The sequence below is a fragment of the Saccopteryx bilineata genome, chromosome 9 (genome assembly GCF_036850765.1).
Source record: "Saccopteryx bilineata isolate mSacBil1 chromosome 9, mSacBil1_pri_phased_curated, whole genome shotgun sequence".
In the NCBI taxonomy this organism is placed as follows: Eukaryota; Metazoa; Chordata; class Mammalia; order Chiroptera; family Emballonuridae; genus Saccopteryx; species Saccopteryx bilineata.
In genome coordinates, this window is record NC_089498.1 from 29,960,168 (window position 1) to 29,979,440 (window position 19,273).

Below are 19,273 nucleotides of genomic sequence, written 5' to 3' on the forward strand. Positions count from 1 at the left end.
TAAGTTGTTTTTTTCCCCCCGAAGTAGTTAAGAGAGGAAAACAGTATCTGAGCTGGGCTGGCAGGGCGAGTAATTAGTCCATTTCCGAATGTTCACAGCAGTCAAGATTCCATCAGCCTCTTCTGGATGCCAAAATCCAACCCAGGGTCAGGGAGCCAATCAGGAGAGCCGATTTCCCCCTTGGATTTGCCATGGGTCAGGTTCTCAGTCAGATTTTCCATCACAGTCTGGCACTTTCCACTCCGGGGCAGTCAGTGGCCAGGCTGGACCAGTTGTCACATTACCACATAAAAGGGTTTTAAGTTCATTCATTAGCACAAGTCACTTACTTGCCACACTTTGAAAGACAAAAAACAAAACAAAAAAAAACCCTTAGGTTTTGTTGTTGTTGTTGGTTTGGAAAACAACCGCTTTTGAAAAGCGGAAAGGCTGTTGGCGTGGCAGTGGGTGCCTGAAGTGTGTTAAGAGAACAGCTGTGCCCAGGGAAACGGACACCTGCATTAACAAGAGGCCGCAGAGTGGACACCCTCTGTGGACGTTCTGTGATTTACTAGATGACTTGGGGCCGCTGCCCATGACACGTGGGCTGTCCCCAAGCCAGCTTCCCCTAGGCCTCTTCCAGGGACTAGCTGGGCACCTCGAGAAGCGGTGGTGATTCTAAAGGTCATAAGCTGGGGTCAAGTTCAGGGCACAGAGTGAGAAGTTTCTGGCAAAGTCACAGTTTTGAGGAAGTATCCAGGAGACTGTAACAAGCCCAGGAGGGTCATTTGGGACTTTGACAACTGTATCCTTAAGTGAAGCTGACCTATAATTTTCCTTGCTCCTCTTCCCCTGTCTGGTTTGGAAATCGAGGTTTGTCCTGGCATCATCAAATGAGTTTTTTCTCTTTTTCTGTTTCCTGCAACCATCTGGATGAGAGAGGGATTATCTGTTCTAGCATATTTGGTAGATTTGCCTGTAAAACCATTGGGCCTTATGTGCCTTCTTCCATGTTTTTGTTCTTGTTTTTTTAATTTTTCCATTGAGTTGAGAGAGAGAGAAAGAGAAAGAAGCATCAACTTGCTGTTCCACTTAGTTGTTCCATTTAGTTGTGTGCACTCGTTGACTGCTTCTCGTACGTGCCCTGACCGGGGCTCAAACCCGGCATGACCTCAGCGTAAGGGGACGACGTTCTGTCTACTGGGCTACCTGGCCAGGGCTCCCCCGCTTTTTTATGAGAGCTTTGTAATGGCTGATTTAATGATTTCTTCATTAGTTACTGCTCTATTCAGGTTTTCTAGTCTTCCTTAAGTCTGTTTTGTTAGTCGTATTTTTTAGGATACTGACCATAGGTTTTCAAATTGAATGACAGAGTCAGTCATGTATCTCAGACTTGGGAGGATTATGTCCATCCATGAATAAGCAAAAGGGTGAGCCCGAGAACTGGCTCCAGCTCCCACTCAGGGCCTACATGTGGACCTCAGCTGGGCAGTGATCTAGGGGCCAGCTCTGGAGTCAAACTGCCTGGGTTTCTCTTCAAACTCCAACCTGAACTTTTGTAACCAGTCTCCCCCTGAGCTACCACTCCGGCCTGCTATGAGGATCACAAGCAGTGCTTTGCAAACTCCAAGACCTCTTCCCTGGAAGTCCCCAGACTCTCAAAGTTCCGACTTATAAATTCTTGAGAATGCGAACTCAAGGTCCAGACCAAAGGGGGCTTCAAATCTCCCCAATATCACTAACTAGTGCTGTCAATCACTGTCGGTCATTTTCATCTCAACCATCTTGGTAACTATTTGTCTAGAGCGGTACTTCTCAAAGTGGTTCCCTGGACCTACAACAGCATCTGGGAACTTGCTAGAAATGCAGATTCCTGGGCTCTCCTCCATACCTACTAATTCAGAAACTCAGGGTGGGCAGAGCAATCTGTGTGGGGCTTTTTGTTTTCTTGTTTTGTTCTGTTTTTTCAACTTTAGTAATCAGTGTTTTAACACGTCCTCCAGGGGATTCTGGCACTGGCTTCACATTTGAGAGCCCTGGGTTCTCAAAAATCACAGGGCATTCCCCAGGCTCCAGCTCAGTTCTGAAGGGCTTTTAAAACATGGTAACTCCATGATGTGCAATAAAGGCATAAACGATAATCATGTTGAAAGAGTGAGTAGGAAGAGATAAACAAACATCTTAGAAGTGAAAGCGGAGATAGTTTTAAACGAACAGCGCAGAGAACATGGCTATTGTTGCGCGCTGGTGTGGGATGACTCATTCAAAGATAAGAACGATTCTGAAAGCCCAACTCAAGCAGTGTCTGGGCCGCAGTGCCTGGGCAACAGACAACAGTCCTCAGGACACAAGGAAGATGATCTCAGAACTCGAAGAAAATGCGAACACGGGGCCACAGGACCAGCATCAGCAGTGGGGACTGGGGACTCACTGGCTTCGTGGGAATTTGGAGGCTGCTGGGCGTCTGTGATATGCTGGGGTTCAGAGTGGCACGCTGCCTCCTCGTTAGGGATGCTTCCATGGGTTAAAGGCTCATCTGAATCTGTGCAGTGCCGATGCTTTGGCCTCTTTAGACAAGGCAGCTCTAACCAGTTTTCCTGGACCAGACCATAGAAGCTAGCTAACCAAGAGCTTTTCCCTATAGATGAAACTGCTCTGTTTTAGAATAAAAAGAGATGCCTGGCAGAAAAAAGCATCGGCAAGGAGAAATGACGCCAGGTTTTAAACCTTCAAAGGACCAAGTCATATTCCCATTTACAAGGTGAAAGTCCAAGAAGAAACTCTGGATCTACCCCGAATGGAGGGATGAACCATCGCTCACCACCGAATGCGTCCACAGGAACTACTGGACACACATACCTAAGGCGCTGAAAGTCAGCATTAGAATGCATAACTACCACCCTGTCTCCTGAGATCATTCAACTGGGGTGGAGCCCATTTTTAACAAGCTCCCCAAGGGGTACTGAGGCAGATGGTTTCCTGACCACAGAGCCTCTGTCATTATAGAAGAAGAATCAGAATGAAGAACCATACTGAATCCCTGAACACGCTTCCCAAACGCTGCTGGGGAAAACGAAGTCTGAGACCGAAACACCCCCCTCCAGAGCCCTGATTTAGCTCTTGTTCCTACAGCACAGATCAGGGAAGTCAGCAGTAAATGAGTAACGTGTTACATAAGTTGCTTTTATGTATGCAGAACCTTAATCCACCAAAGAGAAGTTAAAATCATATAAAAAGCAACAGCCCACCCCCAAAGCAAATGTTGGGGAAGCGTAGCCAGGATCTTCCCAACCACCTTCTGCCAGGCAAAGATGAGCCTTCCTCGGGGCTGAAAGCCCTATTGGCTCACCCTGTGCCACTGGGAACTGGACCCTTGGATACAGGTGGTCAGGGAGGAGGAGGGAGGGAGGAGAAGGACATTCAGGCTTCCACAGGTGCACTGACACTGGCTCCACCTAGGCCTCCCTCTGGTTGAAAACATAAGTGAAACCATGTGCTTGACTACATCTCTGACCCCTCGCTGGAAAGTTCGGAAACCACAAAACACACTTCGTCTTGGGTCGTGTCCAAGAACCCCAAGCCTCTCCCTCCCTCTCTCTCACTCACTCTCTCTCTCTCTCTCTGTGATTCCCAATCTTTTCCTTTTCCCAGTTATTGCAAGACCTGAATAATAAGCTAGTTCTAACTAAAGTGGTAAAGGTTGATGGTGCTGGGGGTATTTATCACCCCGGTGACCACAGAAGATGTCAAGCTGGGTATGGTAAAGGCATACCTGTATGTAACATATGTATCACTGCTTCTAATGAGCCAACCTCAGGAGTTTTCTCAACACTGGCCTGGACACATCCACTCTGGACTTACTGGAGCACATGTACATTGTAGGTGTCAGAGGAATAAGTCCTTACTAATCTTTTTATTATGCTACTTTACTAAGCAGCTAACATGGTGACTAACTCTTAGTTTTCAAAGAAATAAGTATTGAATTGATTTAAATTGATACCTGATCTAACACTTAACTGCCACCCCCATATTGCATGTCTCAAAATGCATTAGAGTCACCAGGGTGCTTGTTAAAAGCCCACCTTCTGGGCTCCAACCTAACGCAGTAAACCAGACTCTACAGGATCTGCATTTTTAACAAGGTGCCAGGTAATCATATACGCGTACCAGCCTAGAACCATGGCCTTAACCTTACGGGGAACCTCAAGGGTGCCAATACCATGGGATGTGATTAAACAGGAGGGCCCTTGGAGGACACCCAAAGCAGAACACAACAGAGGCAGGCTGCTTCCTCCTCGCTATCCAGGCATGGGCCCAAGTAGAGTAAAGCACGTGGGAAGAAATGAGGCCAACAAGAGGCCAGAGATGAGAACTGTCTGGAGAAGCATTCTTGGAGCCAAGGTGGGAAGTTACCAAGGCCACCACTGATCCAAACGAGCTATCCTTGGCGATTCCCCCCAGTGCGGGCTAGCAAGCCCCAGCGTCAGATCATGAGCCTGGGGGCACCCACAAGGCCCGAGGCTGGAGAGTGGATGGCTAGCAGCTCGGCCCCACTTTGGAAAGTTGCAGGGAATGGAGGAGCACATTCCCCTAGACTGCTCCACCGGCGCCTCTCCTTCCCGCTGCCGTCTGGCGGCTCAAGTGAGCAAACCACGCTCCCTCCTGCTTCTCCTCTCACTCTGCAGCGACAGCGACAGAGCAGGATGGGCGCCTCTCCCTGCCAGGGTGCGAGGAATCGTGCCCAGGTTTCTCCGGCCCGCGCCCCAGGAGCCTCAGAAGCTCCCCTCACCAGCCACCCTCCCCGCGACAGGGAATTCCTCCGCTGCCGGCAGGCGTCACAGGAGCGGCAAACACCAATCCCCGTGCCAGGCCTCATTTACACAAGCCCACTCCTCCCTGAGAAATGAATTTTTAAAACAAACAGCGTTTACATATGGCAGCAGGCAGTCCTGTCAGCGTCAGGGATCCCCAGACGGAAGCGGGAATCAATCTGGGGCAGAGACTGCTAAATAAATCCTGTTCGGGTGAAATTCACTCCGGAGAAAGAGGAACCTCAAAGCGGCTTGCTCCGACTTCCCGCTCTTCCCAGGGGGACATGCTCTGAGTGCTGGGAACTCTGAAAGCACCCCCACTGTCCTGTGCAGTGGCCCCCATCAGTCCGTGCCCCCACGGCCAGGCGCCCGTCCCCACACATGCCCTGCTTCCATCCAGGGCATCGGTGGCCCTTCTCTGGGGGGCACAGGTGCGCCACACTCACGCAGGACTTCCTGACACCCCGCGGCTTAGGGTTCTGGCAGCTAAAGAGAAATATGCCACCACGCAGACACACAGGTATCCAAGAAATAGGGTAGTGAACATGGGGCACGAACAGAGAACCCGGGAGACTAGGCCGGAGGGTTCAGCTGAGAAGCAATCTGACTACTGGAGAAATGTCAGGCTTCGGAGCTTGAATTACCTGGGTTGTTGCCTCCTCTAATCTTAATTTTGCCTGTGGGGACTTGGTAATAGGGAGGCATTCTGTCACCTTTGCTGTGTCGCTTCCAGGCTGGAGTAAGAAGGGAGGTTCCAAACAAAACAATGAGCACCACAGGGGACAGGCTGGCATTTAGGACCTGACAGGGTGGCATTTAGGAGTGGGGCCAGACCGCACATGTGTGGCATAGATGAGGGACAAAGGGCCGAGCTTACAAACGGGTTAGGGGAATGCCATGTCCAAACTGGGTCTGAGGAAGACCAGACCCCAACCCAGACCTCCCCTCTGTGGGCTACCCTGCGGGGGGGCCCCAGCAGATTGAAAACAAGGGCTCTGAGAGGTGCGTGCTGCCCCGAAACGCACTGGCCTCCCGGGGACATGAGTCTCAGACCCTGGTCGGGGAGGACTTCGAGCTTTCCTCATAGGAGAACCTCTAGGATGTCTTCAAGCGTACTCAGAGATTTTCCACCCACTCTAGGCCTTGGCTGGAGCACCAGTGGCTTGGCCCCCACACGTGCATGGGTGTCTGTAACCAATGTGGGCACACTACCAAATCCACATGGCGCTAGGTGAGAGAAACAAAGGGAGAATTCGTGCCTCACTAAGCATCTGGGATGAGGTGGGGTGGGGTCTTATATGTCTCCCTAGGCTGCACGCAAAGCCCCCACCCACCATGGCCGGAGCCTAACGCAGAGGTTACATACCAAGCCCATTTTCGGCCAGTGCTGCATGGCTGACATCACACTCGCCCAGGTCTTGCTCTTCCACGTCATTCAAATCCAAGCCAGGCTGGTGGGACCCGTTTCCCAAGTGCCTCTCGTCCTTCTCGGAGCCGGCGTCCCCGTTTTCTATCCCATTCTGCGCCTTTTTCAGGGGCATTATTTGCAAACCACTGGGGGTAGTCCTGTAAGACACCGTCTTGGCAGCCCTGTCACCTCCTGCAGGGGGCTTGGCTGGATACCCTTTCTTCGGCTTGGACAGGGAAGGGTTGATTCGCTTTCGTTTATGAGAAGTCCCTTTGTTCTTTCCAGATTCTGCAGGTTTGTTGGAGAGTTTCTCCACCGACGGGCCTCGCAGGAGCTTGGAGGCACTGGCCTGCTTCCCTGACTTGATTCTCTTGTCCTTGGACACGTGCAGCCCATTGAATTCGTCGATAAACTCCTCACAGTGCAGCAGATGGTGCTCTGGCTCCCACGTGTCCTCTGTGCTCCCATAGCCTTTCCATCGGATAAGGTACTCCCATTTTCCCTTCTTGTTCTTTCTCTTGTCTACAATCCTTTCAACCTGGGATACAACATGAAAAGAAAAAAGAGAAAGGAAAAAAAAATCAGTCCTAGACAATAACGACAGCACAAAGCCCTCAGGATAGGGGTAACACCCTGGCCATGGGAAGAGCTGTTCAATGCCCATGAAACTTCCAGAAGAGTGCAAGATGGCTGGTTTATTGTAGGACATCACTGAATGGAACCCAAGGTGCATGGCCATTTCCCATGATGACTTAGTGATGCCATGCCTGCCTGGGGGCATCTGCCTGTCTATCTATCCATCCCAGGCCTACCCTCAGCTGAAATCACATTGCAAGTTTTCCCTAAAGATCTTTATTATTTTCATTGCACCAAAGTAGAATCACTTTGAAAGTCCAACTTTGTGTTGGTTTTCCACCCCTACTTATACGGTAGGCACTATGCAGATATATCCTTACTTACAATAACACAAATGATTAGTAACATTCATTGGGCACATGAGGCAGATGTTATACTAAATGCTGGGCATGGATGTCTCCATTTCCTTTTCTCCTGACAGCAACCCAGTACAGTGGGTATTCTTTCTATCCCCACTTTACAGTGAGGAAACGGGCTCAGAGAGATTAAGTCACTCAACCAAGTTCCAAGCTGGTAAGGGTAGAGCTGGGATTAGAACCACTCTCTCCCAATATTTATTTTCTTAATCATTAGGCCATTCTTTTTTCTTTTCTTTTTTTTTTTCTTTAGCAAAAGAGAGAAAGAGACAGATAGACAAGAAGGGAGAGAGATGAGAAATATCAACTCGTAGTTGCATCACATTAATTGCTTTCTCATATGTGCCTTGACCCGGGGGGGGGGGGGTGCTACAGCAGACTGAGTGACCCTTTGCTCAAGCCAGCGACCTTGGGCTTCAAGCCAGTGACCTTTGGGCTCAAGCCAGCAGACCATGAGGTTATGTTTATGAACTCACACTCAAGCCGGTGACCCCATGTTCAAGCTGGTGAGCCCATGCTTAAGCCAGATGAGCCTATACTCAAGCTAGTGACCTCGGGGTTTCAAACCTGGGTCATCAGCATCCCAGGCCAACACTCTATTCACTGCACCACCACGTGGCTAGGCAAAAAGTTCATTATATTTCAATGTCAACATACTATACTTTTCTACAATGGGATTTTGACCTAATAACATTAAGTAATAAGTGAGGAATATACCCTCGAAACTTATGAAAAAAAAACTAATATGAGAGAGGAGAAGTGAGGATAGGTATTGTTGATCATTTTTGAAGATGGTATATGGAGGTTCATTTTATCACTGTTTACATGTTTGAATTTTTATGTTTAAGTTTTTCCATAATAAAAAATAAAAATATATTTGAAAACTGAGACTGTCTACCACAACAGAGGCTATGCAAAATAATTAAATGACTTTTACTGCTGTACACTTAATGAATATGTAAACTGCCAAGCCATACTGCCTTATCATAATACTGCTTCTTCATAGACAATTTTAATTGTTTCCTTAATTGATTTCTCTCAAATCAAACTGGCCTGTGTCTATTAGAACTTCTTTCCTTATAAAATGCCCTGTGGCCTGACCTGTGGTGGTGCAGTGGATAAAGCATTGACCTGGAACACTGAGGACGCTGGTTTAAAACCCTGCACTTGTCTGGTCAAGGCACATATGGGAGTTGATGCTTCCTGCTCCTCCCCCTTCTCTCTCTCTCACTCTCATTCTCTCTCCTCTCTAAAATGAATTTAAAAAATAAAAATTAAAAAAAGAATAACTTAAATAAAATGCCCTGTGAACATCTGTTTTAAATTTATTACGTAATTTTTAGAAGTATCACACAAACTCTATAACAGTTTTAAAAAGTAAAATCATACCAAACTAATCCAATTTCCAATCTTTGGGTCCAGGAATGGGGCTAGCTAAGTATTCAGTTATGATAATGCTTCAGGAAGGCAAGAATGTTTCTGGAAGAGTCTGCAGTTTTGCATACTGGGAGGGTGTTAAAGGCGGCAAACCTCCACAGGTTCACAGAGGGAAGAAAGTGAACAAGTCACCTGGTCCTGCCTGACACACACACAGGTTCACAGAGGGAAGAAAGTGAACAAGCCACCTGGTCCTGCCTGACACACACACAGGTTCACAGAGGGAAGAAAGTGAACAGCCACTTGGTCCTGCCTGACACACACACAGGTTCACACAAAGGGAAGAAAGTGAACAGCCACTTGGTCCTGCCTGACACACACACAGGTTCACAGAGGGAAGAAAGTGAACAAGTCACCTGGTCCTGCCTGACACACACACAGGTTCACAGAGGGAAGAAAGTGAACAAGTCACCTGGTCCTGCCTGACACACACACAGGTTCACAAAGGGAAGAAAGTGAACAGCCACTTGGTCCTGCCTGACACACACACAGGTTCACAGAGGGAAGAAAGTGAACAAGTCACCTGGTCCTGCCTGACACACACACAGGTTCACAGAGGGAAGAAAGTGAACAAGTCATCTGGTCCTGCCTGACACACACACAGGTTCACAGAGGGAAGAAAGTGAACAAGTCACCTGGTCCTTCCTGACACACATACAGGTTCACAGAGGGAAGAAAGTGAACCAGCCACCTGGTCCTTCCTGACACACACACAGGTTCACAAAGTGAACAAGCCACCTGGTCCTTCCTGACACACACACAGGTTCACAGAGAGAAGAAAGTGAACAGCCCCTGGTCCTGCCTGAAACAACAGCATTCCCAAGAACACTAATCTAGGAGAGTCGGGAGCAAGCCCGGGTATTTCTCGGGAACTAAGGGATTTGTGCTGACATGGGGGCCTCCAGCTTCGGAAAGCATGTGCTTGGCTCCCAAGATGGAGAAACTTCTTCCCCAGGATGAAGTGGAAAACCAGGCTACACAAACAGCCAACACAGTGAATAGATTTGTTGGCAGGTGGTGGAAAAATAGATGGTTGGTGGATGGGTGAACAGACAGCACAGCAGAATCAGGGATGAACAGAAGGACAGATGAATGGAGAGATGACTGGATGAATGGGGGAGGGGTGAAAGGGTACAGAGGTGAGTTCTCTACCTAGGGAGGTGGATGGATAGCAATGGATAGCACTCACTCCTCAAAATCAATGAAGTACAGCACACTGCTCACAAAAATTAAGGGGATATTTTATCGCTTCATATTCATTTTGAAATATCCCCTAATTATATTTAAGAACACAGGCTATGGAGCAAGACTATCTGGTTTAAATCTCCTGCTAAACCTTTTATCATATGTTCTTGGGCAATTTACTGAACCTCTTTGGGCCTCAGATGACTCATCTAGCAAGGGGGAAATAACAGCAAGTAGCTCAGAGGGTGCTTGTGGAGAATATACAAATAAGTAGTTTTGCATTCCGTAGTAAAGGTCACTTAATCTTGCAAATCCTTCGGTGAATATAAACCACGGTGGTATCTAAAGACAGATTGTTTCCCCTGCCCTGCAGAATATGACCCCATAGAATAATCAATTCCTCCCTGGGAAGAAGACAAAGTCCACCTTCTTAGAAAAGTCCTTCCGAGTGTGGGAGATGGCTCTGCAGAGCAGGACTGCGTCAGAAGCCTGGGAGGCGGCAGGGCACAGTGTCCACACGCCTACTTGGAGCCACCCTGTGGGGGAGGCCGGGAGAGCTTGGGTTTCTCTTCCCCCTCGTTACTAGAGGATTGAGTCACAGGGTCACAACTGGCTTTAGGAATGACAGAAAGGCCACTGTTTCCACCTGTGGCCCCATCCACAAATCCACTGGGTGCTTGACCACCTTTTCTACTCATATTAACCCCATACCCACAATGAACAGTATTCATAGAAGCACCCCGAACAACCTGATGCAGGGGGAGGAAACCTGTTCTCTCTGCCACTTTCTATCCTCAAGACTCTGGGCAAGCTGCCGAACAGCCCTGGCCCTCAGTGTCCCCGGCTGTAAAGCAGAAACAATAAGAGTAGCAGTAGCAGTAGTAACAGCAGCTGCCTGCAAGCTGGCTGGAAGGGAAAAAGGAATAAGAAACAAGGTGTGGACAAAGTCAAGCGTCTTGAACACCACACAGCACAAGGAGATGAGTGGAACTGCTCTGCTACGTTTGAAAGGTTAGTGGACAAAAGGACTTGTTATTGACATTATTTCCTCCACGGTTTAAACATTTTTTTAAAGTTTTTTTCAGGTTTAAAAAAGAACAGCTGCTTTTTTCTAAAAGACCGAAATGGCCAGCAGGAGCCCAGAGGACAGGTGGCTCCCAAACACCCCTTCACGCTTGGAGCGTGCCGTCCCCCGGGACCTTAACTCCTTCTCCACAGCCCTGTGCCGGGTTTCTGACCCTCCTTTCTTCCTCTCCTCGGGAGCATCTCAAACAGAACGGGCGTCCTAATCTGTGTTGTTGCTAACAAAAGTCCTGTTATCTGGAACTTGATCTTGCGTAGGACTGCAATACTCCCTGTCTGCGAAATCCTTTCTTCCCCTTGCGCTCCCCCAATCTCCCCTACTGTCCCCTAGGTCCACACACCTGCTGACAACGGAGACCTGGGCGTCTAGGTGCTGGTGGTTCTGCTCCGGATGCCCCACTCCCACCCACCTGCACAGGGCCCGCACCTGACCGGAAACTTAGTCCCTCCAAATGAAGGCAACCCATCAAAGTCAATCCCCTTTCCTTTTCCATGCATTTACTAACCATCCTGTGAATGATATTTAAAAACAGTGTGCCGGCACACGCCTACCAGATTCTTTTCTCAAAGATGATAAGCAATCTGAGACCCTGGACTATTCCTCAGAGTTCAAGCAAATCATTAATTAACATTTACTCTCTGCGATCCCAGCTAATAGGACACACCATTCTGCTGCAGGAGGGGGCAGGAGAATTCTGATACAGTCATCAGCAGTGCGAGGGTGGCAAGTGGCTGGCTGGCTCATTAGGAAAAGGAACGATGATGATCACCACTATTAGATCATGCTAAGTTCCAGGAACTCTACTAAGCACTTACTTACAAGGTGTCAGATTTCACTTTCACACCCAGGCTTTCAGCCGGGCATTATTATTCTAACACCCTTTGACAGGTGAGGAAATGGATGCTCAGAGGAAGAAGGGAACTGTCCCTGGATCACATGGTCAGCAGGTGATTAACCAAGATGGAACCCTAGCTCCTCTGACTCCTCAGCCGGAGTTCTTAGCCACCTGGCCACAGATCAGATGGATGGGCTGGAAGTTTTCCTCTGGGAAAGAATGATTTAAGCTGAGACCAAACTGGGCCTTCAGGGATGGAGAAAACTTGGGACCAGTCGCAGGCCTCATCAAGCAGAGGTCACTCCGCACCTCCCTCCTCAGCCTTGCACTGCAGGCTAACCAAACACTCCACCACCACCTAACATTTATTCTGTGCAGAGTAAGTGCCAGCCACTTGGATGTGATCCCTACATATTAACTATGGTACACATGTGAGCTCCTTTAACCTTCAAAATAGCCCAACAAGGCAGGCAATTTTATCCTCTTTATTTACAGATGATAAAACTAAGGCACCCAGAGGTGAAGGGCTTTGGCTACAGCCCCGCCTCTAACAATAAGCAGAGAGCGAAGACTTGGTCCTGTGTTTTGGCTCCGGACCCCCAGCTTTCGATGACTACACTAGATCCACCGCCCACTCCCATCCAGCAGGCCCAACTTGGCTCACACTGACAACATCTTTGCAGCATCAGATGCTAGCCTTTGACCCCTGCCAAGGTCACAGAAAACCTTTACATGGTGTAGGGGTAGCCTCCTGAGCTTGACTCTCCTGGGGTTCCCTAGCATGCCATGTGGGCTCCCTCTTTGCTCTGTTTCTCCATTGGCTCTAATGATAACAGACAAACCATCGATCATATTCCCTATCCCAGCTTCCCACCAAGTGAAACAGCATATAAAATTATAGTAACTCAGCAACCCAGGATTACCAGTGAAAGATTTCCCAGACTTGAAAGAATGCCCCCCCATACCAGGTGAGGTTGGGGTGAGAAACTCTGGGTTACTAGTACGTGCCTTAACCTCTGAATTCAATGATCAAGAGCAATAAAGAATAAAGATGGCCATGCCTACTGTCTGCCCATACAGACACTAGAGCAGCCATCCATCCCTAGTCAGGCTCTGATTTTGGACCTCAAGTCACACATTCGCAAGGACACCTCTCTTTCTGCATCCTTTTAACGTTCTGGGATGGCTCCCTTGGGCTTAGAAAGGCGCAGGGACCACATCATTACAACTTCGGGTATTAAGTCCTTGGGGGAAATAAAGACAAGAGGATTTCTGGGAGAAACTCAGCGTGAGCTGTTTCAGGTCTAGAAGACAGACAGCTTCTGATTATCTAGTCAGAGAAGGCAGCACAAACAGGCAGCCATTCCTGTCCAGTACAGCAAAACTACACTAGGAAAACAGACCAAGAAATTCAGCTCTGCACCATGTAATTCAACCCAGCCTCTGGGTGAGGGTCTGAACGGGGAGCTCAGTAGCATCCAAGTGATGAGGACGCCAAGAGGGATTCCCACACCCACTCTATCAGCAAACGCAAAACCAGAGGCTTCTCCTGGATCAAAAACACACAAGAACAAGTAACAGCAACCTCATTAAAAGAAATGCTTATAAAAAAATCCTAAAGCATATAAGAATATAATCCTAACTAAAAATTCTCAGTGAAATCCAACAGCATTACTATGCTCTTATTGATAGCACTTGTGTCATCTTTTCAAAGGCTGCAGAAAATATGACCTCTGTTTTTAGAGAAAGAGCAAAAAAAAAAAAAGGATAAGTGATGCTATAAAACCAACAGGTTGAGAAGGAAACGGAAATAAAAGAGGACTCATTTATCTAAGGAAGAATGTCAGGAAACCACAGAAAAAAATGCAATCAAAGAAATAAAATTCCCATTGGAACCAGGGGAGGACAGAATGCACCTGCTGAGAATCAAGCCAGTGATGCCGATGGCATACTTGAGAAGCTCTCCAAGAACGCAAGAGAAAAGAACACAGACTTCTAAAAAAAACATTAAGGAAAATGAGAATAGATACCCAGGAAAGCTAACAGACACTCAACCAATGTAACTCTAGCAGAGGGAAAAAATCAAAACGGAACAGGAACACTGGGAAGGCATAACAGAAGGAATCTCTCCTTCCTGAGCCCGTCGGTCAAAAATGATCTCCGCTGGAAGAAGCAGAGGTTGAAAACAAATCAACTTTATGTCTATTCTTGCAAAACTTCTTAATTTCAAAAACTTAAACATCCCCAATGAACAACTAAAGTGACGCAACTATGTGTTAATGCTTCTCATCTCTCTCTTCCTGTCTGTCTCTGTCTCTGTCTCTCTCTCTCTCTCACTAAAAAACAAACAAAACATTAAACTCCCCACCCTCATACCACAGCCCTTCTCCACCCAAAATAGTAGGAAAAAATCAAGCAGACTTCAGAGAGCATTAATTGCCAGATCATAAGTTAGAAAAATAAATATTGTAAACTTAAGAATCCAAAAACCAGTCTAAAGGACCTTCAGATGAGAAGGAAGGAAGAAGACAATTCCTGTGTTAAGGGACAAAACATAAAATGAGCCTGGAGGATCTTGTTGTGCCAGAAAATAAGAAAGTGTTAAAAAAAAAAAAAGTAACTAAATAAAGTCTGAATGATAGGGGAATGCCTGAGTAGCCCGCATAAAGAGTTCCCAGTGGCCAAAGCTCAAACAATCTAAATAACAAAATAAACACTCACAGTACTAGATTTATAACCCAAAGGATAAAATATCCATGAGTTTGATAGAAATAAATGAATGAATGACCAGAAGTTGGCCTACAGGCCAAATCTGGCCTGATGCCTGTTTTTAAAAATAAAGATTTATTTTTAAAATAAAAAATTAACCATGGCCCATCCATTTATGTGTTAAGTAGAGTTAAATCATGTGACAGAGACCCATGACCCACAAAGTCTAAAATATTTGCTTTCTGGCCCATTACAGAAAAAGTTTGCTTACTCTGGAATAACTAAATGAATGTGTAGAAGGGTCAAACAGTCCTTATAGAAATATTCCAATAACAAATTTAAAAGAATAAGGGAAATAGAAAATCAGCAGTAGAACAACACAGTAGTGACTGCTACAGGCAAAGTCCACAGAAGAATGATAAAATTAGTGAGTAAAAGTTTAGAGAGAAATAGGATATTTGCATAGCCTCACACTATCTCCCCTGACATATTAATTAATCACTTTGATAATTTTAACAGATGCCCAAAAACTGGTGCCCCTCCCTTTAGGGGGCGGAGCTGAATTCCTCTCACCAGGAGGGATTGGGCTTAATGACTCCTTCCTAACAGAGTAAGCAAAGGAGAATAGTAATCATGAAGAAGCCTGGCAAACACCAGTGGGCAAGGTTACACCACTGATGATAAACCACGTTGAAGTCATGTATACGCTGATATGATGCCCTGAGAAGACCACTTCCCCTTTGTGAGATGATCCCCCAAACCCATAACCTCATGAAGATGAAGAGACATCAGACAAATTGAGCACCAGTCTACAAAATACTGGACCAGCACTCTTGAAAAGTGTCAGGGTCATGCAATGCAATGAAAGACCAAGAAGATACTGCCTTAGATTGGAAGTTACTGAAGAAAAGTAATAATTAAATGCAATACAGTATCCCGGTTTGGATCCTGAAACAGAAAAGGATATTCACGGAAATACTGGTGACATCCTAATAAAGTCTCTAGTTCAGTTCACACTGTAACCCCAATAACTTCCTCCTTTTGATAAAAATACATGGTATCGGATGTAAATAATCATGCAAACTGGTTAAGGGTATATGGGAACTTTATGTATTATATAACTTCAGACAAATAGATGATTATTTCAATAGCGTTTTAAAATGCAGAACTATGGGTTGCACTAAAACATTTTTAACAGCATCTGAATAATAGTAATAATCATAAAATCTAACAATTGTAAGTATTCGTTATAGCGTATTCACTTAGTGATAAGAGTTAAAAGAATGAGCAAAAATAAATCAGACAGAATCAAACTTGTAAATATATATATTAAAGTAAAATTGAGGAGCAAAATGCATTCAATTAGAAAGATATTTTTAATTAACAATACTCATTAAATAAATAATAGTCATGAACTTTTTTTGCACTGAATAGATCAAAAAGTAACTTTTAAGAATTCAACAGAGAATTGCTGGAAACAATTGGAACTAAAGACTCAAACTCAATATTTTCAGACCGAAACAGGTGAATTTTAAAATACGAATCTACAGAATCTGAATTCTATAAATGATCAATTTGATAAATACTATGCATATTGCATCAGAAACTGATTGAAAGTGATGGAAGAAAATATTCTCAACTAATTACTTGAAAGCCAATATCTTTCAAAAATGAGAAAGAATTCCTCAGACAAAAACTAAGGGAATTAATCTCCAGCAGACCTATTCCTCACAAAACGTTAAAGAAGTTCTCAGACAGAAGGAATACGGTACCAGACAGAAACTTGGATCTACACAAAGAAATAAAGAGCAATGAAACGGATAAATGAAGGTAAAAATAAACTCTTTTCCTCTTGCCTTTAATTGCTGTATAGTTGAATGCCTATCTTCCACAAAAAGGAACTGCGATGCATTGTGTGTTCATGGCACATGTAAAAGTAACATGCATGACACTAGGACAAAGGCAAGGGGAATGAGAATGCACTGTTGTAAGGCTGTTAAATTGCATGTGAAGTGGGGTAAGTTATAAGAGGATAAGTTGAATGAAGAGATGTAAGTTTTAGGGCAATACCTCTTAAAAATAAATAAGTGATAAATAATTGCAAAGATAAAAAGAATCATGAGAAGTGCTGACCTTTTTAAATTTTTTAACTTGAGAGAAGGCAGAAAACTGAGAGAACAGATGGAGCAAGCAAAAAACAGCTAGCAAGATGAAAGATTATAATACAATTATATAAATAATTATATTCATGTAAGTGGCATAAACCTCAAACTAAAAGGCTAATACTATCAAATTGGATAAAAAAGCAAGACTCTGCTGTATGTTGTTTCTAAGTAACCTATTTTCAATCTGAAGACATAGGTTATAAGTGAAATGATGTGAAAGATAGTAAAAAAAAAAAAAAAGCTTGAGTAGTTATATTATTATCAGACAAAGCAGAGCTTAGAATAAAGAATATTACTAATACGACAAACAATAACAGCACATGACAATAAAAGGATAAGTTCTCTAAGAATATATAACAATGCAAAATATTTATAACTTAACAATAGTTACAAATATATAAGCAAAAACATAATTATAGTCCAACACTACTCTTAGTAATTAATAGAACAAGAAAATATAGAATCAATACAGATACAAAATACCTTAAGAACACTATAAATCAATTTGACCTAATTAACATTTATAAAACACCTCACACAAAAAAAGCAGAACATATATTCCTTTCAAGGACACATGATACACTTATGCTCTGGGCCATAAAACAAACTAAAATGTTCAAAAGAATAGAAATTGCAAAACTATACTCTCTGACCATTAAAAAATTAAACTACAAATTAACAAAATATATCTAGAAAACTCACCCCCTAATAGTTGGAAATTAAACGACATACTTCTAAATTAACCCATGGGTCAATGAAGTCTCAAGGGGAATTTTAAAATATCTTAAATTATATGAAAATAAAATAAAAACAACATATCAAAATTTGTGGAAGGCAGGTAAAATGGTATTCAGAGGAAAATTTATAGCATTTTATGCTTATACAAAAAAAGAAGAAAGGTCTAAAATAAGGAATCTAAGTTCCCACCCTATAAAACTAGAAAGAAGAGAAAAATTAAATTCAAAGCTAGGAGAATAGAAGAGAATAATAATAAAGAAGGAAAGAGAAATAAATAAAATTTAACACAGTAAACTTATAGAGAATATAAATGAAGTTAAAAACTGGTTCTAAAAGAACTATAAAATTGATAAACTGCTAGCCAGTCTTAGCAAAAAAAAGGTGAAAACACAAATAACCTAAAACAGAATGAAAGTGTGGAAATCCCCAGACACACAGATACACATTTAGGTCTATAATCTGTGGTTGCCATGGGTTGGGGGCAGGGATAAGTGGAACACAGAGGATTTTTAGGACAGTGAAACTACTCTGTATATTACAAGGACAGTTACATGTCATTACATATGTCTCCAAACCCACAAATGCCTAACACCAAGAATGAACTCTAATGTAAACTATGGATTTTGAATGATAATGAAATATCAACGTAGATTCATCAGTAATAATAATTTTAAAATGATAGGGTAACGCGGGGCACATTGTCGGGGGTTGAGAGTGTTATATTGAGTGGGACACTTGAATCCATGTTAACACAATAAGTTAAAAAATTTAATAATAATAATAATTTTAAAAAGACAGATGACAGACTGATGAAATAGTGATATTTATAACATAGAATGAAATGCCCAAACTATATTAAGAACTTTGAAATCCAAAAACAGTAAAAACGAGCAAGGAACCAGAATTAAAAAAAAAAAAATCTATTTGAATAAAAAATTCAAATAAATAAAAATGGATGCAATATAATTAAAAAAATGAGGTCGATCTCATCACCTTCAGGAAAGGTGAAAATAAAACAGTAAGAAAGACAGGTGAACAAGGTTGATGATTCATGTTGGCCAGGGTGTAGGGAAATAAACAGCCACATAGGCCCTTGGTCAGAGTGTAAACTGGTATACCCTGTAGGTAGGCTAATTTAACAGATACCTATAAAAATTTGAAATGCACAGACACCAAATATTGTTAAAAAAATTTTAATGTCCCCTGCCACATACACACACACACAGTATTTAGAGTCACATCACACTAGTTCAGGCCAAGGGACCATAAGGAAAAGAGTGTGTCCCCTCTGAACAGAAACATTTCATTCCCGCTCTCTCTTCCATGCTAGCAACCAGCGACCATGAGTTGCTTTTGTTGGAACAGTTCAGCTGCCATCATCAACCAGGGCCCCCAAGGGACTGGGTAGAGCTGAATCCCCCACCAACCCAGGTAGCATGAGAGAGAAATGTATCTTTGTTGCATTAAGCCACTGGGAATACAACTGCACAAACCTTCAACTCAGCAATTTGGCTTGTGGGTATCCATCCTAACTGTACAACTATTTCTAATGGGAAAAAGGAGTAAGTGATCCTCTAACCAAAGAATGATTAAAGATATTAAAATGGAGCTATATTCTTTGACATAATAGTATAACACAGAATATGCATATGCAAATAATAACGGTCCAGAATAATTCACTGTTAACTGGCTATAACTATTGCTTAATTATTAACAATGGTTGGCTCTCTCAGGTAGGGAGTGAAATCGGAAAGAAGCACTTGGGAAGCCTTTCATTTTCCTTCAATATCCTTCTGTATTGTTTAGCTTTTTTCAATGCAAGCTATTTATATAGTATCTGTGCCATTTTTAAATCAATAAAAAATACTCTAAATGAAGGCATTTCCTATACAATTTAAATGACCAGTTAAAAGATATAACGGGAAAACTG

General features: G+C 43.9%; 1 protein-coding gene across 2 annotated transcripts in view; it reads right to left on the reverse strand.

The window, feature by feature from the left end:
* CDYL2 (chromodomain Y like 2) overlaps nt 1–19,273 on the reverse strand; it is a 178,251-nt gene that overhangs the window by 52,108 nt on the left and 106,870 nt on the right. For both annotated transcript variants that reach the window (XM_066242944.1, XM_066242943.1), the window contains exon 2: nt 6,157–6,736. In XM_066242944.1, coding sequence (XP_066099041.1) covers nt 6,157–6,736 — 580 coding nt within the window. The remainder of the gene's footprint in view (nt 1–6,156; nt 6,737–19,273) is intronic.